This window comes from Nipponia nippon, unplaced genomic scaffold (genome assembly GCF_047370975.1).
Source record: "Nipponia nippon isolate SJK-2023a ecotype South Korea unplaced genomic scaffold, ASM4737097v1 scaffold_7, whole genome shotgun sequence".
Classification (NCBI taxonomy): domain Eukaryota; kingdom Metazoa; phylum Chordata; class Aves; order Pelecaniformes; family Threskiornithidae; genus Nipponia; species Nipponia nippon.
In genome coordinates, this window is record NW_028262391.1 from 24,104,398 (window position 1) to 24,130,008 (window position 25,611).

Below are 25,611 nucleotides of genomic sequence, written 5' to 3' on the forward strand. Positions count from 1 at the left end.
TGTGATCCTCATTACAGATATTCAGTTATGCAGGTTTTTTTTTTCTGAAACATTTTCTGTAGTTTTATTATGTTTGTGTGTAGCTTCAAATTTCAAAAATGCAGTAAGTGGAACTATGCACACTATCCCATTTATCAGCTGCCATAGAATATAATATCCAAAAGTATTGCGCGCTGAAGCCTTTGAAAGACCAAAGCTTACTTTGAAAAACAGTCTGTGGCTACTCTGGAAAAGGGGGGAGATAGGCTTAAAAGATGAGAGGAAGCCTTCATGAAAAATACGTTTGGGGTGGTGTTTTGGTTTTGGGTTTTTTTTGTTTGGTGTTTTTTTGTGTTTTGTTTGTGTTTTTTTGGGGGGGGGGTTGGTAAGTGGATTTGATGATCTGGCTGTCCTAGTGCCTTTCTAGGAAAAACGTCAAATTTGGGGGTTGCAGATAATCAAACATTTTTGGTCAACACTATAAAGTACAGTGGGAAAGCTGGTAAGAGTAAACAGCTCAAACTAGAGAACTGTTTAGATGTGGTGTTGGCCAAAGGCTTAATAAGCAAGCTGCTGTGATTCACATGCCAGCCTCAGGATCCGAGTGGTATTCAGATTTAGTTGCTTAAGAAGTACATTGTTCAGCAAATTCATACAGAGACTTCAGGAAACACAAACTTTTTAAAGAATTCAGCCTTTATCACTTAAGGAAAAATTCTTCTTTTAAATATCATAATCTAGTAGTAATTTGTAACTTGTTATGAAATATGTTTAATATTTCTAGAGTCTTCCACCCAGGATTGCATGGAAGAGAAATCTTTTTTCTGTCGCATCAGGTAAGGCAACAATATTTCAAAGCTTAGTGTTATATTATGAAAACATGGATTACAAAAGTATTTGACTTTTATAAGAACCATGTGGTATGTAAGTTTCTTACTCTTCCATAATATGAACATAAGGCAAAACATATGCATGTCCTCTAGTTGATTAATTCCTAGAAGCTACAGAGAAAACTGCAAAATGATTTCAGGACGTTGGATCTTAGAAGTTAATCAGTGTGAATATTGACCTTTACACCATAAAGGAAGCTGATAACGGTATCTCCTACTGCTATGGAAAGTCTTCAGTTCATGTCAATTGAACTGTTCTGTTCAGCACCTGCTACCGAGTCTCTTTCATTCTAGAAGACTAATGTCTCATCTTAAATTTGTCTGAAGTGTCCCGTAGAGAAAGATACATGAGGGTAACTTGAGTCTCTTTTGCAGTTACTAGATGACACAGTTCCTTTTGGTTTTGCTTTTCTTCCTTCTTTTCCTGCCCCCACTCCCTTTAGTTGCTTTTATTTAGGAAATGCTGACAACTTATTCAGTGTTCTTTCTTGTGCAGTTTGATTTCTTGCTGCTTATTGCCTCTCTGGTAGCATTTCTGAAAACAAAAATTGTGGATCCTGTTACTTAATTACTTCTGGAGTGAATTAGAACGTATCATTAAAGTACAAGTAAACTTTAAACAAATTAGAGAGAATGCACTGCTCCAGAGGGTTGGATTGGATTACTGTAAAAGTACTGCTGGTGTTATTGTGAACTTTTTTTGTCCAACTAACATTGATTCCAAAATCTTTAGTTCTATAAAGCTGTGCTGTTATAAACTAACTACAACTGAATTTATTTTTTTTTTGGTCACTGTGTAAATGGTTGTTATTTTATTACTATGCTTTGGATTCTTATTAAGTAAACAACTGTTATTATAGGTAAGAATTTCTGAGTCTTTGTTCTTTTCAAATCGGGATAAATATTGAGTAGAAAAGGTCTTTATGTTAACTGAGGGGATGTAGCAGTCTTCATGAAATACAACTATAAATTCATCCCTCTGAACAATATAATGTTACAGATTAAGATTATTGGATCAACAAAATAATCTATCATAGGAGGTGGGTGTTTCTTTTTCCATCAAATTTCCATTTAAAGCAATTGTGGGTCTTTTTATTTCAGGCAGTAGAGAGGATAACATATTCTTTATTGCAGTTGGTATGCAAAAGATGCCATCAGAATTAGCTTTTCTTCTACCAAAAAAAAAAAAAAATTCAGAAAGTTAAGTTCTTGGATGCTATGTTAGGAGTTATCATGCAGTCCTTGTGTCATGACGAAATTACTGTAGATAAATTAAAAACTTGTTTAGCATAAGATGAATCTGTTGAAATAATTAACTCTCTCTAATTATTATTAGTGCAGGAAAGGAGCGTGAAAATGAGATTTGCTATCACCCGTTTCGGATGACTCCTTACCTCATCAAGGTGCAAGATCCAGAAGTAGCAGAGGACCAGCTTTGCTGTGTGTTGCTTGCAGAAAAAGTACATTCTGGTTATGAAGGTAAACCTTTGAATGCGCAAAGACCAGTTTAGTTTCCTGAAATTGAGAACTTCTATGTTCTGCTACAGGAATTTTCATGCTGTGTAGCACAACTGAATTTCAGCCTAAGAAAGCCAACTCTGAGTTACTGTCAGTGATCTCAAGTTTTATTAAAGTGAGAGATAATTGATTCTGTTCTCTGCCCTTGCTGAGAGGCTGTGAGCTAGCAAGCTGCTTTCCTACATGCTCTTAGACAGACTTTTAGACTTTACTCACTACTTAATAGAAACATGTAGCCCAAAGTATTTTATGTATGCAAAAAACCCCACTTGTTAATCTGCTTTTATTTTTCTCTCAGCACCCAGAATTCCTCCTGACAAAAGAATTTTTACAACTACGCACACACCGACCTGTTTGTTCCAGGATGTAGATGAAAGGTAACTTACAAAAAAATATTCTTTTTCAATTTACTGATAAGCAAGCTATCCAGTATCTTTGCAGGTATTTTTAGGATTTAATGAAGATATCTGTGTAGGGTTAAAAAAATTATGTGACTATTGAAGAGTGTTCAACCCAAGAAAAGTACATCCCCTAATTTTCACTAAGCATGAAAACACATTACACTGTGGTATTTAAGTGGAAAACTACTTTCTGGTAACAACTTGTTCTTCCATTTTCCTTCTATCTGAGGGAAATCTGGATATAAATTTAATGAATGAAACCCATGGTCAGGAAAATTCCTGTGCTAACAGTCATTACCTGTATGAGATTTTTAGTTTTTATTTTTTTAAGTTTGATCCAATTAATAACAAACAATATGGTGCTGTCACTTTCTGCTGGCCCAGATACCACTAGAGGCGTGTCTTTTAAATGCAACATTAGATCTTAAAAAAAAAAAAAAAAAGTTGTGTTCTGAGTTCAAACTACAGTCTTCATAGTTCTTGCTGTTGTCTGTATACAAAAACTGCTCAAATTCTACTGGCTGAAGACTTCACATTGCTCTGACAATCATGGAAGCTGATTAAAGTATTCACATTTCAGAGTAGAACCAAATATGCTGCCTGTGATCTTAAGGCATACACAGAGGCTCAGGAACTAAAGTGTAAACCAAGCTTTCCTTTAGTCTTCTGGATTGCCTTTCAAAGGATGTTTAGGTGGTGGAAATGTGAGGTCTATGAAAAGAACGAAAGATACTCCTTCAGAGTTAGGAGTGTGCTTGGATAATCTCAACAAGCTTTTAAGGACAGGGTTGCACTTTGGAATATTGTAGTGTTTTGAAGACTTGACAAGAGAATTCACTTGTTCCTGAGTTGAAAACACAGGCTACCCTTTCCCTTTCTTTCTCTTCCTCTTCCCTTGTTTTACTTGATATTTTCTTCATAATGGTTTCTAATGTGCTATATGTGGGATTTTTTTTTTTTTCCTCTCCTTAGTGAAAACTAAGTTGGCTGCAATAGTAGCCTCTAACTTCTGAGATTCTCCCCTCCTCTTGTTTTTAAGCATTCTAAGAATGCTAAAATTTTCCTTGTAGGTCTAGATGGGGAGGATGTCATGCTACAGATTAGCAGTATACTGGACAATTTTGGATTTCTGTGGTATGTTTTGGGTGGGAGTCATCTTGTTTCTGAAGAAACATACTGTTCTTTGCAAAATCTTTAACTGCAGCAGAAGAGAGAGGGATTGGGGGAAAGGAGATTATTGGGAAGTTGGGCTAAGCTGGAGTCAATAAGGTAAAAACTGACTTTTGACAATTTATCTGCAGAGAGGTCAGGCACATCAGTATTACTGCAGCGCATATGTGTGTTATTAAATGAAAATTGCAAAGGATAGCTATCAGAGATTACTATAGAAGAAGTCAATGGCTAATCAGTGAGGATAAGCTTGGACTTTAAGGTACAGCTATTTTTGGCCGACTTGTGCAGACATTGTGGCTTAGCGTGAAGAGTTCCTTCAGGCTAGAAGACAGTGTAACGCTGACAAACTGTTTTTCCATGGTATGATTTATACAGTCTCTCTGAACAGCACAAGTTGATGCAAGAGCTACTTAGTCCAGTATAGTTGCGTCCTCTTCGTGGATTTTTCTGTCCCTCATTCCCACATGTGCTCCAAGCCAACTGCAACTTTGCAGGTGGGTTTATCTTTCAAATAGGCTAATGGCACAATGTAAAGCTTCCCTTCCTCCATGCGCCCCCAGCTCGTTTATTTCCAGTAGTTACTTAACAGAAATGGCAAGATTACTGAATGGAGAGCTTTACCCTTATTCTTGGGCTTGGGTGGACTGAATACAGCAAATCCCTTCACTATGGCTACTATGGAAGCTTCTTTCCTGTTAGTCTGGTGTTACCACTTATTCTCAAATACCATTTTTGAATGTTCACAGTGAGGGCTGATTACACCTCGGTTTGATACTAGGACTTTGCTTCATTTATTTCTGTTCTTGCGATCTGTGTCATTGATTTTGCTTTTAATTATTTAAATCCTGAGAGAATTGGCAGCCAGATAAATGTTTACCAAGATATTCATATGCAGTTTATTACTTTTAAGCTCTCCAGGGTTAGGTGAAATACACAAAACAATAGATTCTTGGAGAAAGTGGAGTCTAATATTTAAAAATATACAGCTGAACACCTGCTGTTGGATGAGAATTGTTCATAACACAACACTGAAACTGTTGCCTGACTTGCATAAAATAAAGTTAATTCTGTAATCAGTATGTGTTCATGAGTTGGAAGAATGCTTATTTGTCCAGACTCTGCAGGTGGATCTCTGGACAGAATATGTTAAGTAAAAATAAATATTTTCCTGAAATTACATGGATCGTTCCTGTATATATTTGTCTTTGACTTCTATTTGGTACTTGATGTGTATGATGGGTGTAAGGAGTTCTACATAGTTCACAGTGGAGTGATCTTAAGAAATGAATTTAAAGCAGTTTCCTATTTAACTTGCAATAAGAATATAGAGACTTCTTATTCATGTTGTTTTGACACTTTAAATGTCATTCTATAAAACACAAACTAAACTTGCTGCCTCTCCTCATCAGCCATTCTTATGCCATATGTGCATTTGCATTCATAAAATGAGTTTATTAACTTAAACTCTGAATTATTTTGAAGTTACTCATTATGAGGAAGCACAATGATGCTGAGGCACTGCCTCTAGTAGATAGTAAATTAAGTATTCTCAAATACAGCGTTATACGATCACAGAAATGCTGGTTGGAAGGGACTACTGGAGGTCTCTGTTCCATCCTTTTGCTTGAAATGAAACCATTGCCCAGTTCTAGGTTAGATCAGCTGTGACCTTGTCTCAGTAATGCCGGAAAGCTCCCAAGGACAGAGATTACACAATCTGTATGGGAAACTGTTCCGGTGTTGCGCTACTCACTTTGTTAAAAAACTCCTCCTAACATGTAGCATAAGCTTTCCAGACTGCAATCTGGGGCCATTGCCCATAGTTTTATTGTCTGGCACCACCAAGAAAATTTAACTCCATCTTTGTAACATCTCTTTCCAGTAGTCGTGGGAAGCTCCTGGGTCACCTCTTAGCCCCCTCTCCATTGGAAGGGGCGAGCCTAGCTCAATCTCTACTCATCAGTCTTATATTCTAGATCCCTGACTCTTCCAGTGATCTTCATATCAGTATAAAAATGCGTAGGGGATTTTTTTTTTTGGCATAGAAGTGACTGAATTTGCATCTTTCTTTATAACTAACTTAATAAATAACAGTTTAAAATTTGATCCCTTTTAGGATAAGTGTTCTGTCGCAGCACAAACAAATGTAGAGTTTGCGAGGCTTGCATGAAGCAGGTGGCAAAGAACAGGAACAGTGCAAACAAACTCATGTTTTCTTCTACTTCTCACAATGGATGAAGTCCTAACTGAAGTCATTCGGAGTTGATCAGTATTTTAAACTCCTCTAGCAGCATAACTCTTCTTGCATACTTTGAACTTGGCAGCATTTTTAAATGTCAATGTGTCAAAATGATATGATTTGGTGTGAGTTTCATGCCAGTTTCAGCTTTGTAAATTTGTTGCTTTAGATCATCCACAAGCTTTTAAGACTCATTATTTAACTAGTTGCTTCAATAATAAGACATTAGTTGGTATCCTCATTTTCCCCTGAATATCTCAGCCTCTTTGCTAGAAGGGTGTTTGATGTTTTGGGGAGCTGTGATCTAATTCCAGTGGGTTATCGGAAGTGCGATGTTAAAGGCATTTGTCCCATAATGTTTTTGAGGTCCAACACAACACACATCCTGTGTCTGTGGTGCACTGTGGCTAAGTTCTTCATTAAAGCTATTCACATACTGAGAATCTGTTCCTGGGCCTTTGTCAGCGAATGGGACTGGGGGGAAGGTATGCAGCGCTTTGAGTTTACAAGATGACTTGTTGGCATCTGGCAACTTCTTAAACATTACTGAGTAGTATTGACTTCATGGATTATTTTTTTTCCAAAGCATATTTGTGGTTAGCTTTCAGGGTAAGGTGCAAACTGCCATTTGTGAACTTTCACTCTTTCTCCTTAATATGAATGCTTTAAGTGATCAATGAAAATTATTTCATCACATAAATTAGTCCTTCACATCATTAGAAGCAGTCATTGATAATGTGCAGGAATTCAGTAACATTACTTTTAATTCTCTATTTTAATTAATAAGCTTGCTTCCTTGCAGCTCCTTTATGAGTTGAACTCTTAACCTGCCTGAGAGAAAGTTTTTTTCTTGAGTCCTAGTCAACTACCTTGTTGCTAGTTCAGCTATAGTAATCCTGTGATCCTTAGCCTTGGCTTGCAGCCCGTAGATTGGGATACTATTTACATTCATGAGAGTTATACAAGATTAAACTTTATTAATGCTTTTTTAAAATTAGGGTAAGTATTTATCCTCTAGAGCTAGGCAGCATAGTAAAGACAGAACTGCTGTAGCAGACTTCTTGATTTGGTCTGATCATGTTTTATAAAGTTACCAAAAAAAAATCCAACCACCCCACAAACAAACAAAAACCCCCTTGTTCAAAGAGTACTACTGCTATTAAGTTGGCACTGCTGTTTCCCCAAATTTAAACTTCAAATTATTCATTCTTTTTATAGGAAAAACAGCAAAGAAAGCTTAAAATGGAAACATTTTCAAGATTAAATATACATTTATTCCACTTGATTTTTATTTTTTATTTGTTTTTCTTTCCACAGAGCAGTACCTCTGTTGGGATACCTACCTCAGGACTTAATAGGAACACCAGTCTTGGTGCATCTTCACCCAAATGACAGACCCTTAATGCTAGCAATTCACAAAAAAAGTATGTAATCTCTTACTGTGACAGAAATTTTTTTTTTTTCTAAAAGTTAATAATAACCTCAGCAAGTAGGAGGTAAAAATTAATTGTGACTATGAATTTTTCTGCAAGTAAATACTGAATCCTTTACTCTACAACTTGATTCTTAATGCAAATAGATGAAAATGAGAAATCACTCAATTTTGTTTGATACGAAGCATGTGTCTGCTGTAAACAAATTGACTGTAAATGAATATTTTTATATATAAAGAAAATTTTCTTGAGAATGTAATGATAGAAGTTTTCATACTTTAAATGGTAGTCTTTCTTATTTCATAGAGAAGAAAATAAGAGCCATTCTGGCAATGTTAATTTCTTAAACTTTGAAAATGTAAAGCTGTTTCTTCAGTAATCTTTAGCCTGTTGTGTTCTGAAGGTGATTTTCCTGACATAGTCCAGTAAATTAATGAAGGTCTGCTTATTCTGGTAGCCCAGCATTTCTAAATGTATAGACGTATATGGTATTTGTTCCTTCAAATATCATCTTCCTCCTTTGCAATTCATTGTAAAATCCTGACTCATTAAGTAGATTTGTGCAAATATTAATCTGAAATTTTTTTGAATCCTTCATTACAGTACTTCAGTATGGAGGACAGCCTTTTGACTATTCACCAATCAGGTTTTGCACTAGAAATGGAGATTATATAACCATGGACACTAGCTGGTCCAGTTTCATTAACCCTTGGAGTCGAAAAGTTTCATTTATTATTGGAAGACACAAAGTTAGGACGTAAGTTAATAAACTGTTGTTTTTTTTTTTTGAATTTTTTATTTTCCCTCCCCTTGGGTTTACATAGTGATCCTTAAGAAAGACATAACGAATTTTCAGGGGTGGAGAAAAATCACGCATACAAATTGCTTCCTTTTTAAATTTGGGTTTTGTGACATAGTAACTGCTTTAAAAAGAAATTTGAAGTCGTTCAAATTCTGCCAATACTGTCAAGAGTTGCTTCAGAAGAGGGAAGTCATGCTCAAAGTGAGTAAGGGTATGTATTTTATCAGATTCAAAGGTTGTAGATGCAATAGAATAAGCATCAGTTTCTGTTTACTGTATACAGATGGTAAATTGAAGTTGTGGTCTCTGTGATTGAAGTACTTGCATTTGTAATGAGCTGGGATATGTTTGGTTTATGCAGGGGTCCCTTAAATGAAGATGTCTTCGCTGCTCCCAACTATACAGAGGATAGAATCCTTCATCCCAGTGTTCAGGAAATCACTGAGCAAATATATCGGCTATTATTGCAGGTACAACATGTGCTTTAATGTTACCCTTTTCATTTCCCACTGAAGAAAGGGCATTTGTCTTTGTGTGACGTTTTGTTTAGCTGTCTACTACTGTACTGGAATTTCTGACTACAATCCTAGAAATTACTTAACACTCATGATTACTAGAGAAGACTTACTGAAGTACATTAAAGCTCCAGTTGGTATTTTAAGGATTTCATGCAGCTATGGAGTCCTCACAAAAAAACCCCAACCCAAATCAAAACAAAAACCCTAAAATAAATCCTTTTTTCCTCACATGGAATTACTGGTAACAATTTCAGTTTTGTTTAAAGCTGGTGTGCCGAGATATGTGTGTATATAGATATATTTTGTTGTTGTTTTTAACAGCCTGTACACAACAGTGGATCCAGTGGCTACGGAAGTCTAGGTAGCAATGGTTCACATGAGCACTTAATGAGTGTGGCATCCTCCAGTGACAGCACAGGAAATAATAATGAAGACACTCATAAGGATAAACCAGTAGGTTTGGGTTTTCTTATTCAAGTATCCTGTAACATCCTGTTAGTGCTTGGTTAAACTTCTAGCAGAAAAAGTTCTCAGTCTTAGCAGCTATATTTCATTTACCAAGTGATACTGGGTTTTTTTCTAAAGTCTTTGTAATGTATCTTTGTATTTTCCTATCAGAGTCATTCAACCATATTAAACAAAATGCAGAGTAATTGTGTACAAAAAACATACTTTAAATTCCTTCTCTTTCCAATTCCCAAAATTCTGCTGCTGCACAATAAAATTCTATGCATCAGGATTTCTCCTGTGATCATGCTAATTGTAAGATAGAGATTAACTGAGGTTGGATTTAGTCTACTGAGGAATCACTACACATTATGTTTTATGTCAGAATTTTGTAATAACTCTTTTTAATGTCCTGCTTTCAGGAGGTTTGTCAAGATGCCCGTAAGGTCAAAAATAAAGGACAGCGTATTTTCACTGACAATAAAGCAAAACTGGAATATAAGAGAGAGCCTTTTGCGGGTAAGACATTAGCAAGTTAATTAAGTATTAGTCTATTGTGTTGGTGCCTCGTATAATATGACAGTCGGATTTTTTTCTAGTTTAGTTCTAATGAATGCATAAAGATAGCATTTTTATCAATTAAAATTCTATTGTCCTGTGGCACTCCACTGTGTTCAGGAAAATACTGTGTTCAGCTATGTCTGAATTGATAATGGTATAACACACAGTTAAGGCATGTCCTAAAGCTGTTGTTTTGAAGTACCTTAATTGTAGCTCGTGTTTTCATACAAGTCAAATATCTTCTTTTCTGTTAGGTGGAGGAAAATGTTGTGGATGTTTTCTTTCCCGTTTGCGTTGTAACCTCATGAATTTTTAAGTTGATGAATGAAAATCTTTCTTACTAATGAGATTTAAATTTTGCATACATTAATAGATTATTCTTCCAATAATTTGTTATAACTTACGGGCACTAGAGTTGTCCTCGTACTGAGTGTATTTCAACTCTAATGATATCTATTCTTTTATAGCCATATTATCTATTCCCTTTGGATCCATATGCATCAACCTAACTTAAATTTCACATGTCCAAGAATCTGTAAGAACAGGAAAATATTTACACCATGTTCACTTAATATTGCACAAACCTATTACTTGCTTTACAGCGGCTAACTTGTGACCTGTCAAGAAATATATATCAAAGAGAACTTTTACTGTTGCTTTTAGGGGAATTTGCAAGGATTTAATGGCATAATTGCATACTAGCAGTATCTCTTTTCACAGAAAAACAGAATGGTCCTGGTGGTCAGGTGAAAGATGTAGTAGGAAAGGATACTGCAGTAACAGCTGCTCCTAAAAATGTGACTGCTGAAGAGTTGGCTTGGAAAGAACAACCCATATATTCTTATCAACAGATTAGCTGTTTGGACAGTGTCATCAGGTAAGCAACCAGTGTGTAAACTACTTTTGACCTCTAGACTTAAGACTTGCATATCTAATATTGTTAAATCATTGTATTTTAGGTACTTGGAGAGTTGTAATGTGCCTGGTACAGCAAAAAGAAAATGTGAACCTTCATCAAGTGTTGCATCACTGAATTCTGGAGTCCATGAACAAAAACCAGCTGATAATGCTGTACAGCCCTTGGGAGGTATTTCTACATCACAGCTTTTTCTTGATTGACTTTTGCTACCAGCCAGTTGGATGTTACTTCTTTGCAGAATAATGACAAGTGTAGCTTAGGCATGACCTCATAGCCATTTTCTCAGTGTTAGATGTTGATGATCTAACTTTGATTATGAAAATCTTCCCTACAATCAAAATACTGAGTAGTTGATTGCATCTACAATCAAGATATTCAATAACCTTATTTATACTGTACAAAATACAGCAAGATTTTGAGTTTTAGGACTTGAATCATTATCAAATGTAAGAAGTTTGTTTCACAGTTGAGACTTGTAAGAACAACCAGCTGAAGAACCTGACAGCTAATTAATTGCAACAAAAATATGCATATAACACTTCTGTTTCTTCTTTGTGGACATTAAAAAAAACAAAAAGGGAACAAGAGAGGGTAAAATGCAGCATTGCACTGCTCTGTGTTGTGTGAGGCACAAGAACCCATTCGAAAGGAGTGTCCAGCCATGAAAATGGGGATTACTGAGGGATAGCTATCTAAAAAGTCTGCTGTAAGCCAAAACATTAACTGAATTTGTTAGGACTTATGTATAGCATTTGATATAGTCCCTCTGTGGATGGGGAGCTAAAGTGAAGAATGTAACTGTTCGGTTAGTGCAAGAATTGTGAGATTGGTGAAGGACTATACATAAACAAGATACTTTCTGATTCAACCTTGTCATTATATGAGGCTGAAGGAGAATGGTCTAGTGGAGTTTCTCAAAAATTGGTCTTGGGAATGATCTTGTCTAGATTTCCTTTTGATGAGCTTCAAAAAGTTCTAATGCAGCTTTTAAAATCACATTGGAAGGTATCAGTATACAAAGGAACAAAGTGTCCTGTAGAAGGAATTGAAATGCCTTGAGAATTAGAGAGGAAGAAATGGTGGAACTAGTATCATACAATTAGGAACACCATTTCTTCTGTCATTTGGAGTCTATGCAGTTATAGTTGACAGGAGAAGATGTGGGTTCACTAGCTTTTTGGTGCATTGATGACGGGGAATGACGAAGCCACCAGCATACTCTAGTCAGGAAAAAGGCAAACTTTAGGTCTTAAATATGTGTTATGTCAACTATTCCTACTTAGAGAAGGAATGTTTTAATGCTGTTTTATGAAGCACTGGTATGACCTCTGCTGGATTATTGTGTATAGCTATCAGGTGAGAGAATTTAAACAGGTGGATGCTCAGAGCAAAACCGTTAAGATAACCAGCTAATGACAGTGATTAGTGTACAATGATATGGGAGCTGGGCAGGACTTAATCTTAGGCTGGAAGAGGCTAGAAACTTTTTTCCAAAATTGTGCCATGAAAGAAGAGTGACGACCAGGAAAGAGCAAAAAGTGCTTCATTGAAAAGATTTGGTTTGGCTGTATGTGCAAGTAGAGGACTGGATTTGGTTGCTCAGAAGTCATTCTATTCCTAAAACGTTCTTGGTGGAATGCAGAAAGTAAAGTAAGATGTTCATTTTGTGTCTTGTCAAGCACAGTTTAGCCTCTACTGTTTTGCAACCCTAGCAGCATATAACTTGCATTTGCTCTTGTTTACGTTCAGTAAACTACAACTTTATTTCTTTTAACAGATCCTGCTGTGTTGAAGGCATCTGGTAAATCAAATGGTCCCCCAGTGGTTGGTGCTCACTTAACATCTTTGGCTTTACCTGGCAAGCCTGAAAGTGTTGTCTCTCTCACAAGTCAGTGCAGCTACAGTAGCACCATTGTTCATGTTGGAGACAAAAAAACGCAACCTGAATTAGGTATGATTCTTGCTGATAAATTTTCTCCAAAATGGTGGTTGTCAGCAAGTTTGAACTTCAGACATGTGAACAGCTAGTATCTGCTTGTGACTTACATTTTCTTACAGCTAAAATGTTCCGATGGAAATGGAATAAATAGGGACAGCACTTGTTTCTTAAACTTGCAGCAAAATTATTTCAGAATTGTAATAGCTTAAAAATGCACGTACAGAGCTTTTTTAATCTGGATTTATTTCTTTCCTCCTATTTCTGTAGAAATGATAGAAGATGGTCCAAGCGGAGCAGAACTCTTAGATGGCCAACTTCCTGCCCCTCCATCCAGCTCTGCGCATGTAAATCAAGAAAAGGAGACATTTAAAAAACTGGGACTTACAAAGGAAGTCCTTGCAGTGCATACGCAAAAAGAGGAGCAGAGCTTTTTAAATAAGTTTAAAGAAATCAAGAGATTTAATATTTTTCAGTCCCACTGCAATCACTACTTACAAGATAAACCAAAAGGACGGCCTGTTGAACGTGGTATGGCAATAGTTTTCACAATAAAACTTGTATTTCTGTAGGAAGTAAATCCTGTTGAGAGGGTATTTCCATTTTTAGCTGTATTGTGGGGCCACTGTGAATAGTGACAGTTGCATGCTATTTTTAAAGACCACAGAAAAAAGTCTTTCTGATAAGTCTTGCTTGAAGATTGAGAGTGGAATATAGCTTTTAATGTAATAACTGACATTTTAGTAACTAATGTTTTCATTTTTCTCTGTTCACTATACCATTACTGTCATGCATCTACTTTCAAGGGACAAAATACATGCTTTAGCATGTTTGCTTTATTGTGCCTATGCTGGTATTCCCTTGCTTTTCCTTCTGTCTTTCCATCTGTCTTTTTTTTCAGGTTTGTGGTTTTGTATTGTTTTCACCCCCTTTGCTTTACATCCAGTTTACCCTATTCCACTATTGTGTAATTGGTGAAACAACCTAATAATTGTTTGGTTGCCTTTAAGTTAATAATGTGATCAGTGGGATGGAAATGGCACAAACTAGCTGTAATAGTGAGATTGTTTTGTTTATTAGGACTAGGAACTCCGTATGGCATTTTCAGAAGTGCTTGATACCAATCTGACTTTGTTCCCATTTCAGTCCTGACTTGACTTGGAACAGAAATCAGACACTGCTAAGCATTTTTTGCAGATTCTTATCTTTCATTTTTTTATTTAAATAGCTATGCAGGTCCTTGATTTAGGAAACCTGTTCTGGAACCCTTTAGTCCCCTTGCATTCTTTATACTCAATAAACTTTCAGCCTATCTAAATAAGCTTTAGCCAAACTAAAAGTTTGAGCAGCTTTTAGTGCCAGAAGGTATTTTATGGATTTCCTCTGTAATCGGATGAACCAACAGCCTTCACCTAGGGAAGAGTCACTTGGTGCAGAATTCTCCTAAAATAAGGTTGTAAAGGTAGCATGCTTTTTTCCTTCAGGAAATTCCTTTCTTTATGTATACTTTCTCTCCTTCTCCCCCCTCCCCATACTGCTTTCGTTTGTAATTGCTGGAGTAATTAGAAGTTTGCCTCTCTGGGAGCCACTGTTTTGCAGCTTTATGCTGTTTGGGTGACACACATTTGAGCCTGAACTGATCTGCTACTGCTGTCTTTTCTTCCATGATGTGTCAGCATGGTTTTCATTGCCCTGTTAGCTTAGCTCTTGTGCTAGAGGTAAAAGTGAACCTGACCCCTTCCCAAATACTTCCACTTGGGTAGGCTAAGTCCAGAACTGTGGTTTTGAGCAACTTCTAGGGATGACAAGGTGAAAGGGATCCATCAGATTGCAAGTAGGATCCTTCCTGATGTGGTGTGGTGGTTTTTTTTTTGTTGTTGTTGTTTTTTGCAGGTGGCCGTGGACAAAGAAATGTTAGTTCTGGAATGGATCAGCCTTGGAAGAAAAGTGGAAAGAACAGGAAATCAAAGCGCATTAAACCCCAGGAATCTTCGGACAGTACAACTTCTGGAACTAAATTGCCCCATCGGTTCCCTCTTCAAGGTTTAAATACTACTGCTTGGTCACCATCAGACACTTCACAAGCGAGCTATTCAGCTATGTCTTTTCCCACCGTTATGCCTGCATATCCACTTCCTGTTTTTCCAGCAGCAGGGGCTGTACCACCAGCTCCTGAGACTTCACTCTCTGGTTTTAATCAGTTGCCAGACTCTGGAAATACTTGCCCCATGCAACCATCCCAGTTCTCTGCACCCCTCATGACGCCTGTTGTAGCTCTTGTGCTCCCCAACTATGTCTACCCAGAGATGAACAGTAACTTACCTCAAACGCTATACCACAGCCAACCCAACTTCCCTGCCCATTCCACTTTCTCTTCACAGACAGTATTTCCGACACAGCCGCCATTCGCTACACCCAGCCCTTTTCCACAACAGGCATTTTTTCCAACACAGCCATTCCATTATAATCCACCAGCAGAGAGTGAAAAGGTTCCTGTCACAGAGCCGCGAAATGAGCCATCCCGTTCCTGCACTCCACAGTCAGTGGGTCCTCAAGACCAGGCTTCACCACCTCTGTTCCAGTCAAGGTGCAGTTCTCCTCTGAATCTTCTACAGTTAGAAGAAACCACAAAAGCTGCTGAAAGTGGAGCTCCTGCGGGTTTACATGGAGCTTTAAGTGAGGAAGGAGCCATAGGCAAAATCATGACAACTGATAACTGTAGTAGAAAGGGATCCTTACCAGTAAGTATGCTGATGTGTTTGTTTTTTGGTTTTTGTTTTTTTTTTAAAGTCTTCCTATTCTTGAACATATCTGAAGTTGTTAATATGTAGAGATGCCTAAAATGGATTCCACTGCCCTCGTTTTCCTGTCTCTGCTACACCGTTTTCAATCCTTTTGCTTGTGGGACCTGTTTTTTAATGATAGACAGTCATCAGTCAATATAATGCCAGGAGATGGACTCACAATTGTAGTTAGTAAATTCAGACTTCAGCAGACTGAGTACATGAAATCCAATCATTAAAATAGTCTTAACCTTTAAAAATTAAAACCACTTTCTTGTTGTTGTTGTTGTTGTTGTTGTTCTAAAGATACAGTAGGAAGTTTGGAAATACATCCTGAAACAGTTCTGTTTCCTTTTTTTTTAAAAAAATATGAATATGGATAAGCTCATTGAAAAGCACTGAAATAGATTTAAAATAATACGAGCACTGTATTTTTAGCAAAACATTTTGGGCTAGTGAATTTGTGTGGAGGCGGGGAAAGAATCTCTAAGTGGTCTGAAAGAAGCTGATTTAAAATAAAATCACATCTTTATTTACAAACAAGCAACCAAAGAAAAGGAAGAATGAATTACTACTTGCAGGCCATAACTTTATTCGGTACACTAAAACTATGCTGAGCTGGTTGGTAACTTCAGTTTTTTTTTTTCTGGCTCATTCAAATTTGACAAATCAGTTTAACAAATAACCTTACAGAAACTTCAGATGGAGTAATATGTCCATAAAGGTTTCTATGACAGAAATATCTAGACTGATATTAGTGTTTTCTAAAGGCACCATAGAGTGTCTTTGTAAATGTGAAGTCACTGATGGGATGGAGTTGCAACCTAAGCCTTTTTGACTGGCTCTTTCCTCCCTCCTGTTCGTCTTGTGCTGTGGTTTGTAACTGGTCTCTGCATCTAATGGTGCAGTTACAAAGTAGAACTTGTGTTCATTGCTGATAAAAGGAAAGCAGGCATTGGAAGGGGTGGCTTTTACTTTTAGGCATGTCTGAGATCTAAAGTACTCTAATTGGTAAAAAGCATTGTTGGTGTTGATGCTAGCAGCTGATGAGATGACTTTCTTTGTGCAGTGAGTCATAAGCATGTATCTACAGTAGAAGTTATAAAGGAGGAGGATGGAAAAACTTCTGAAAAGACTTGTTCCCCACACTGTGGGGTACATTCAGATTTCCATGTTAAACTTTTCTCCCTGGTTAATTTCTAGATGATTTATTTTACCTAATAGTCTTGATATTGATTCTTAAGGGGGATGAATGGAGGGAGAAGAGAGAAATGGATTTTGTTGTATCTATGTTTTTCTAGAGAAACTTCCAAACTTGATTGATACAGTGCAACAACTTGTCACATTCTATTATTACATGTTTGTTATCTCATGATCTTGGGAACAAATACATTTGGTTTTCATAAAAAAATCTCTATCATACTAGTTGTGCAAATGCTACTTATGGAGAAATTTTCAGGGTTATATGCATCCAGTGCCATATTTGGACTAATGTATTCTGTGCACTACATCTCTGAAATCTTATCCCTGTAAGGACTTCTGACTTGTGCTGTGGTATAACAGTGCATCTGTGATAGTCTGTAACTTAGAGCATGCTCTGAGATGCCTCTGCTGAATTAAAAGAAGCTCGATAATAACACTTAATAGTAACAATTTTGCTGGCAAATTCTTTTGAATTTCCTCGAACTGTTAGTTCCTATTCTTTAGAAACCTGCAAAATGTAACTTTCTGTAGTTTCCTCATCACTTACTAGGAAATGAGGACAATACAGGCATTTGTTCAGGAATGTGTTAAGGATAAAGGTAGTTCTTTCTATTATTATGTATTTTGCCAAGTTCTGTCAACCTTAATTGCTAATATTCTAAACTGACTTGCAGTGAGGTTTTGCTTATATTAGAAATCAGTGTAGTTAATGCTCTTCGCTTAAAACCATACGGGTAAGTTATCTTGCCTAGGAAGCTTGCATCTGGGAACACCTTCTTCCTTCTCATCATTCACTACTGAGAGTATTAACAGTGGTGGACTGTTGATGCAAAACTCCTTGAGATAGATTATAGTAGGAGCAACTGCTAGTGTGTCTTAGGTGTCTTGGGTAAATTCTGACTTGTCCAGGACAGTAGGGGCTGTCAAAACTGAATAGCAAATGCCTTCCTTACTTCCTCACTACCTCACTAAACTATACATATATATATATATATATATATATATATATATATGTATGTATGTGTGTGTGTGTGTATGTATGTGTGTATATATATATATATACACACACACACAATGTATATATGTATATATATATATATTTTTTTTTTAAGAGAAATTGAATTGAAATCTCAATCTTACTGAAGGACCACTTTTCTGCCTATCAGTCCACTTCATTATTCCTCAGTTGGTCCTGGCATATGTTATTGGTGGTTGTCTGTCTTTTGAATAACTGTGTAAAAATATTAGAATACAAAGTGAAATGGATTAATACTAAATGTAAATTACTAGTAATGAAATAGCCTTGGTTTTTTGTTTTGGGTTTGCTTTTTCAATTTTTTTTTTTCCCCCTCTCCTTCTTGTCACTAGGCTGAATCTCCAATGGACGCTCAAAACAGTGATGCGCTCTCCATGTCTAGTGTCCTGCTTGACATTTTACTTCAAGAAGATGCGTGTTCAGGCACTGGTTCAGCTTCTTCAGGGAGTGGTGTATCTGCAGCTGCTGAGTCTCTGGGGTCTGGATCCAATGGCTGTGGCATGTCGGGGAGCAGAACAGGTAACGCTGGCAGTGAGTACTCTCTTAGCATTTTAGAAGAGTTGGAGCGTGAAGTATTGCAAACACCACTTCAACATGAAGTGCTTTACATAAAAATCTTTATTGTCTTTAATCCTCATTGCATAGTTTATTCTTGATTTTTTTTTTTATTATATAACATAAAAGTTTTTTTTCTATTGTGCTTGATTTACAGTATAGAACCTTTTAAGTGTGTGTAAAATAGCCATTAAGGTATTATGTAGGTATGACAGAATAATGAAGAGAAAATACTGTAATCCTTCATGTTTCATTTCAGAGTTTTTAATTTAAGCAAGCTAATTATTCTGTTGAAATTGAATGGAGACTTAGCTTGAGAATTTGAGTTTTAAAAATATAATGCATTTACATAGGGGTGGAAGCTCTCTCTGTTTAAAAAATGAAGTAAAATAGTGGTTGTATTTATACTTTCAGTTCTCTTTAATCTCTATTTTCAAAAGCATTCAGATAATCTGTGTATTTGACAATTTATAATGAAACTTTAAATTTCTTTTTAAAGGTAGTAGTGAAACTAGTCATACCAGCAAATACTTCGGGAGTATTGATTCCTCAGAAAATCATCATAAAACCAAAATGAAGGCAGAAATGGAAGAAAGTGAGCACTTCATTAAATACGTCCTTCAGGATCCTATATGGCTTTTGATGGCAAACACAGATGACACTGTTATGATGACTTACCAGATACCTTCACGGTAATTCCAATATCGTAATCCTTCATGAACTGTATATATGTTGGGGGGAGCAGGGTGTATAGAAGGAAAGATATATATGAATCTCTGTCTCAATAGAAGTAAATTGATTGTAATGTTTAGCTCAGTGTTAAGAAGAATTCTTGCTTCCTGTATATCTTTTGTATACTACACAAGACGTTCTCAAAAAGTAAAATTATTTGATTACTTATCTGTATTTTTAGATCAATGACCTGAGTTGAAATTAACTGTGTATATTTTTTGAAGCTGTTTTATAGTTAGTGATTTGTAACTACTTGTCTAGAAATCTTTGTAGCCCGATTAACAGATCCTGGTGAGTATGCTTAGATCTAATGATGGTCTGTGGCATGGAAAACCTGTAGTCTGTGGCTGTTGTCCTTGAGATGCCACATTCAGTGACACGCTGCTTTCTCTGCCTTCTGCTTTTTTCCCTGGGTTGTTAACTTCCACATGTTCATTCTCCTCCATAAATTCCCGTTCAAATAGGACAAGGAAGTAGAAGGTAAAAATCATAAGGTTTCTAATAGAAAAAACTTAAAAAAAAAAAAAAAAATTCCCTCCTTCAATAGCAAAGAACAGATATAGGGGGAGGTGGGGTGACAAGTCTGCAGATTTTTTTTCTTCATCTTGTTTATATTTCTTGAGAACAGTGAATGGTGTTTTGAAAGGAATAGGAAGTTTCAGTAAAAACGAGTCTTTTGAAAGGAAAGGAAAACAAGCTTTCAAAATACAGAAGCACAGGGATGATGGGGGGGAATAGAGAACACATCGTAAGAACTTCAGAATTTTTCCCTAGATTTAAAAATATCTTGGCATTTTCTCAGTTTCTGTAGCCTGAAGGGTTGACAACTATAGATGGGAATTCCAGTAGACTGTAAAAGTAGCAAAGCCTGCCAAAGAGAACATAGTATAAAACAGAATATTGTGATAAGAAGAGTTAAGCTCACTGTCAGTGTGTGATGCCCAAGAAGAGAAGTGTAAAGCCAAGCTGTTCTTAGGCATGCTGTAAGGAACAGAAATAGTACTGGGTTTCTTGGAACTTGCTTTCTATTGTTGTCTTTTATAGACGTATACAGCTTGTAAATGCTTGGTGTGGTGCGGGTTTGGTTTTTTTTGGTGGTTTTTGTTTTTTTTTAAGTTTCTGAATCAAGATGGGGCATTGGGAGAAGAGAGAACTGTGGCGGCTGACATAGTGCAGTGTTTTCTAAATCTCTCTCCCTCAGTCCTGAAGTTTAATCCATTCTTGATGACCTTTTTAAACATATCTTACTACTTCTGCTTTAGTATCTCCTATGTGCATTTAGTGTCTGTTTTAGGTTGTCCTCTGAGTGAAGGAGAACTTGGAACTTACTGCAGCAGCTGCAGAGGGAAAACTGGGGTTCTTGGTGGTTTCACCAGTGGTGTTGCCTGAACAGGTCTAAGAAAACTGTTTTCAGTGATGGGTTTTGAAAAGACAATGAGCCAGCAGAGTTGCGTTAAAGTGGTCTGCAAATGCAGAAAGCTGATGAAATAACCACACTTCATTTTCTTCCAATATAAGATTTGTAAGCTTAACATTCCAGAACAAAAATAGTCTTTAAAAATGTTAGTATTTGACTGTGTAACCTTATATAGGCATAAAGCCCAGAAACTGTTGACATTCAATTTCTACATACATTTTATTTTAGAGATTTGGAAACAGTTTTAAAAGAAGATAAGCAGAAATTAAAGCAAATGCAGAAACTACAGCCAAAATTTACAGAAGAACAAAAAAGAGAACTTATTGAAGTTCATCCATGGATCCAGCAAGGTGGACTGCCAAAAACCGTTGCTAATTCTGTAAGTTTAAATCAGTTAGTTACGCAGCTAATAATTTAAGCACTGTTATACATGCGAGAGTATGTTAGACTTTTCCATTCATGTTGCTATGAAAGCTTGGTAAATTACACAGAGAAAAAAATTCATTCAAAGTTCCATGCAGAGGTTTCTGCCTTGATTTAATTTACCATAAGTCTTCTTTCCAATGGGAAAGTCAAAGTAGTGGTAAACACAGTATAAGAAATTTCCTTCCTATTTGTAAATTTCTGTGTATCTGTTTGAAACCCTTTATTAACACAGCCAGAAACTTTGCTACACAAAAATCTAGTTTGTGTGCAGAAATTTATGCCCATTGCTTTCTAGAAAGTGCAAAATTAATGGGAGTATACTGTTCCTTTTTTCTATCAGACTTCTTGCACAGGATCATCTCTTGTCTTGATTCTACAAGTGGATTAATGGCTTGAAAAGCAAAAAAAAACCCAAACAAACAAAAAAAATAAAAACAAAAAAAAACTAAAACCAACCAAACAAAAAAATGCCCAAAACAACCCAAACAAAAAAAACCAACCAAAACAAAGCATTGTTGCAGTTTTATTTGTTGTCTGTGTATTTTACTTATTCACACACAAATACCTGATTGCATTCTCTTTTCCCTAAGCTTTCCGTCATTTGTAGCTTTTTGCACATAAGTTACCAGATGCAGAGGCTCTCTTTGCACGTTAGTATTTCAAAAGTCAGTGTGACAGAGTTGCAGTGGAATCCTAATCCTGATGTTAGTTTTTGCAATGTTAATACTATAGCATCCAACTTCTGTAAGCGTACAGTTGCTTCAGTCTCTTAAGCACTGCAACTGACATGAACGTATTACTGCAGGGCTAGCAATCAAATGGAGGAAAAGGTGATTGGAAGTGCATGTAAAATGTCAGCATTATAAATGATCTATGACATAACTGCTTCCAGTAGAGTTCTCAAGTACTTGTATTGATCTACTACACGTTATAAAATGATTGTGTGGGGGAAAGTTGGGGAGTGGAATATATCTGGTAGTTGCAGCACAGATGTAAAGGTTCCCTTGGAATTGGGGATTGCATGCAAATGGACCGTTGTTTGGAAAAGCTTTTTTTTTTTCTTTGACTTATGAGTATTTCTATAATTTTCTGGTTTTGTTTTTAGGAATGTATTTTTTGTGAGGACAATATACAGAGCAATTTTTATACATCATATGATGAAGAAATCCATGAAATGGACCTTAATGAAATGATTGAAGACAGTGGGGAAAACAACTTGGTTTCCCTGAATCAAGTCAGTGAAGAACAAACATAGCCTTTGAGCCTGCTGTTTTCAAAGCTGCTTCAAAACTACAGTGATGATCCATAACGGTTTTAATCTTGTATCCAGCAAGATGAATCCAGTTCATAAAAACAAATGTGTTTTTTCTTGCTCTAGAAGAGTCATTTGTGAATGAATCTCTTTTTAAATGGTGGCAATCTCTTCCCAGTAAGGACATTGTTGAAGATGGTATAGCTTTTCTTTAAAAAAGAAAGACTCGTATTTTGCACTCATATGCCTCAAGTATTTCTTTATAAACTATAGAAACTTTCATTGATGCCTACTGTTTTTTGTAGAGTGGATTAATGAGTACTGAAAATCCCCTTACATACGGTTCTTCAAACCTCCTTTTGGTAATGATTCAGCATTATAAATTGTTCTAGCGATTTTGCTCAGTGGCTCTTTAGCATTGTTCTTAATGTTTTGAAGTGGTCCAGCATAGTAGAAGAAATAACCTTCAAGCAAATCAATTCACACTTGCCCTTCTCACACCAGTTGATCCCATCCTCTTTGTTTGTTTCTTATAGTTTTGAATGTAGGAACCATTTGTGTCCAAGAGAAATGTTGAACGAATTTTGTAAGATGGTCTCGGGTTAAAATACTTCTGTGAATGTGTGAGAAAGTATAGATGAGTGCTGACAACTTTGTAGCCTTTTGTTTAAATGGACACTGCAATACTATGAACTGTTTATTACCTTGATTGAAGCATCATTTCTGAGAATTTATACACAAGAAATCTTCATGCTTAAAGATTTTAAAAACTAAGACCACAGAGGATGACTGTGTATGCTTCAGTGACTGTTAGACAAAGCTTGGTATAACTTTAACCTTTATTTCTGATTTGTTCTGTCAGGAGGTTGGCCATTAGTTTTTCCTGCGTGGCTAAACAAACATCAAACTTGTATGTGGCAAGAGAGGATTAGACATTTCTTGTCATTTGAAAATGGTTCTTATAAAAGAGAAGTGATTCTGAGAATAGCGTTGACTTTCACTATATTCAAATTGCATAATCCAAAACTTAGTGTGGCTGGAATCCTTTGCTGTCAAGGATTTAATTTTAATGCCTCTGAGATTGTATTGACTTGAATATGTGTACTTTATGTTCTTGTGCTGTTTATACATGTTGGATGTGGGAAGAGAACACAGAAGAGGAACTTCAATATATTGGTTAGTTAAAGGACATTTAGTTGCAGTATTGCTAGATGTCAGCTGTAGGTCTTGGGGTGAAAAACTTATGGAGAAATTCAATTAACTTTGATATGTTTGTCTTAAAATATTTTTCTTGGAAAGCATTTCCTTTTTTATTAGGGTAACGTTTCTATTCACTGAAATTTAGCGTTATTTTCATTCTATAAAAATAATTCTCTTTGCATACAAAGAGGATGTGAAGTTAGATCTGACACCAAAAACATGCAGAAGTGACTGGTATTTGCTTAGTGGAAGAAATAATTTGTGTAAAGTAATTAGTTATTAATTGGACAGTGTCGTGAGGAAATTTGGAGACAGGTTCTGCCAATAGCAGAGTGTGTGAACTTGTGAAACAAGTAGAATCACAATTTTAAAAAGTATCTTAAATGTAGTGCAAAGCACTACCCAGCAAGATCTGGTTCCTGTCTTTAATAGTTTAGCAAGTTCAAACTTTAATATATGTAAATATAAACTGAATGAGAAATTTTAAAATGTTGGTGTTCAAGTCCAATGTATTAAATGTTTTAATCATAGATGGAACAGTGCAGCTATACCAACATATTAAATATATTCCATTTTTACATGTAAACACAAATAGTTTTAATTGGACCAGGGTTTGGGAAAAATAAAAGCTTTATATAAAAGGAGTGCATCATAATTATACAAATTATTTTCAGGGACTTCTCAACCACTTTGAACTTCTTTGCTGTAGCATGCTTTTTTTCTGTTGTGTTTTTTTTTTAATTTGTTCTCATTCTTTTTTTTTTTTTTCCCTCTCCAATGACCATCTTGTAACCATAACTTAGTGAAAGGAAGAGAAAAGTATATTTAGAGCATTTTGTGGATGTGCTTACTTAGGGACTTAATCTTGCATCCTTAAAGTGTTTGCATTTACAGGGTGGTATTAAAATATTTTCCTGTAACTTTAAATCTACATGCCTCCATTTATAGATAAGATTCTGAAGCTGTAATTTTTCCAAACTGTTGTAAGATGATTTATTTGTGATGACACTTTGTCAACATGTCAACAATGTTTTCTGTACACTGTGCAATATATTTTGGTTTTGCCACTTGTGACTAATTTTTATGACTTTGCTTTTTAGAAAACTGGTAAATAAAACAGATATATTTTTAGTTGCCTTTTTGTTCCTTGAGCCTTCTACTCCATGTAAGAAGCAAAAATATATTCATTACTCTTAGTATGTGAACTGGTATTTCAAACTGAAGAATTTGCAAGCTATGAAGTTAGTTGTGGCTTACTGTCCTGAAGTAAAATTGGTGCCAACTTGTCTGACCTGCAAGTTTAGTAGTGAAACGGAAGACTGAATCTTTGTAGTGACTAGTCATTCTGAAAACATGTACAAATTTACTCCCTGGAAGAGCGTATGCAGCTGGGTGCTCTCTGTTTGTTTGTTCAAAACCACCAGAAGACACATTGTCCTTTTTGCTCTGTTTAATGTCAGCTGTGGATACCTTTTCTCCTGCAGCCCTCTGTGGTTTTGTACTGGTAGCTTAGAGGTAGAGAATTCCAGTTATGCCCCTTTAATTTGCTTTGTATAGTGATAGTCTTCTGTCATGGTTTGAAATGTCGTGTCTTCTGAAGATTGCTGAAACTCATCAAGCTAGTGTACTTTCCTGTTGATGCTCTTGCTTTATGCTCTGATGAGTAGAGAAAGTGGGGAGGCTTGAAGATACCTATTTTCTCCTTTTGAGCAGTGATGTAGTTTAGTGGGTGTGAGATGCTGCTTTGGACCACCCCTCCAGTTTAGGAGGTACTCAGGTTATGAGACCCTCATTAGATCTTTTTTTCCATGACTCTGTTGTGAGAGGTTTGTGGCTTTTTAAAACAGAAGAAGCTAGTGCAAACCCTAGTTTGGTCACGAGGGACCCAGATATTTCTGTGAGCTGGAAAATCAAGGTGTTTCTGTACCACAAAACAATTCACCACACAGGTGAATTGCCTTCACACTAAGGGTAGAATTGTAGCGTTGTGCACTCTGTTGCTGAGACATGCATTTTAAAGCATGCTTGTTCAACACGTCATCTGAGTCCCTTTGAAGTCTTCTGGATTGACCCTAAATACATGACCAGTTCTCTGTATGTGAAGTCTGAAAAGGCTTTTGTCCTAATAGCACCTTGGTTCCTTGCTTAGCTAAACATGCAGAGGAGAGAGATATTGATGAAGCAGGTTACA

The 25,611-nt window shown here is 36.3% G+C and overlaps 1 protein-coding gene across 15 annotated transcripts in view; it reads left to right on the top strand.

Annotated features, from left to right (window-relative positions):
• PER2 (period circadian regulator 2) overlaps nt 1-24,551 on the top strand; it is a 50,572-nt gene extending 26,021 nt beyond the window's left edge. For 14 of the 15 annotated variants that reach the window (XM_087739535.1, XM_087739542.1, XM_087739538.1 and 11 more), the window contains 17 exons: nt 764-815; nt 2,206-2,348; nt 2,686-2,764; nt 7,518-7,624; nt 8,237-8,390; nt 8,797-8,905; nt 9,275-9,406; nt 9,823-9,919; nt 10,682-10,838; nt 10,921-11,048; nt 12,658-12,831; nt 13,087-13,347; nt 14,710-15,557; nt 18,171-18,357; nt 18,893-19,085; nt 20,771-20,921; nt 22,074-24,551. In XM_087739535.1, coding sequence (XP_087595661.1) covers nt 764-815; nt 2,206-2,348; nt 2,686-2,764; nt 7,518-7,624; nt 8,237-8,390; nt 8,797-8,905; nt 9,275-9,406; nt 9,823-9,919; nt 10,682-10,838; nt 10,921-11,048; nt 12,658-12,831; nt 13,087-13,347; nt 14,710-15,557; nt 18,171-18,357; nt 18,893-19,085; nt 20,771-20,921; nt 22,074-22,223 — 3,122 coding nt within the window. In that variant the 3' untranslated portion in view covers nt 22,224-24,551. Of the gene's footprint in view, nt 1-763; nt 816-2,205; nt 2,349-2,685; nt 2,765-7,517; nt 7,625-8,236; nt 8,391-8,796; nt 8,906-9,274; nt 9,407-9,822; nt 9,920-10,681; nt 10,839-10,920; nt 11,049-12,657; nt 12,832-13,086; nt 13,348-14,709; nt 15,558-18,170; nt 18,358-18,892; nt 19,086-20,770; nt 20,922-22,073 lie in introns of those variants that run through there. The other variant, XR_015700481.1, reaches the window with a different exon arrangement.
• Nucleotides 24,552-25,611: the final 1,060 nt, after the last annotated feature.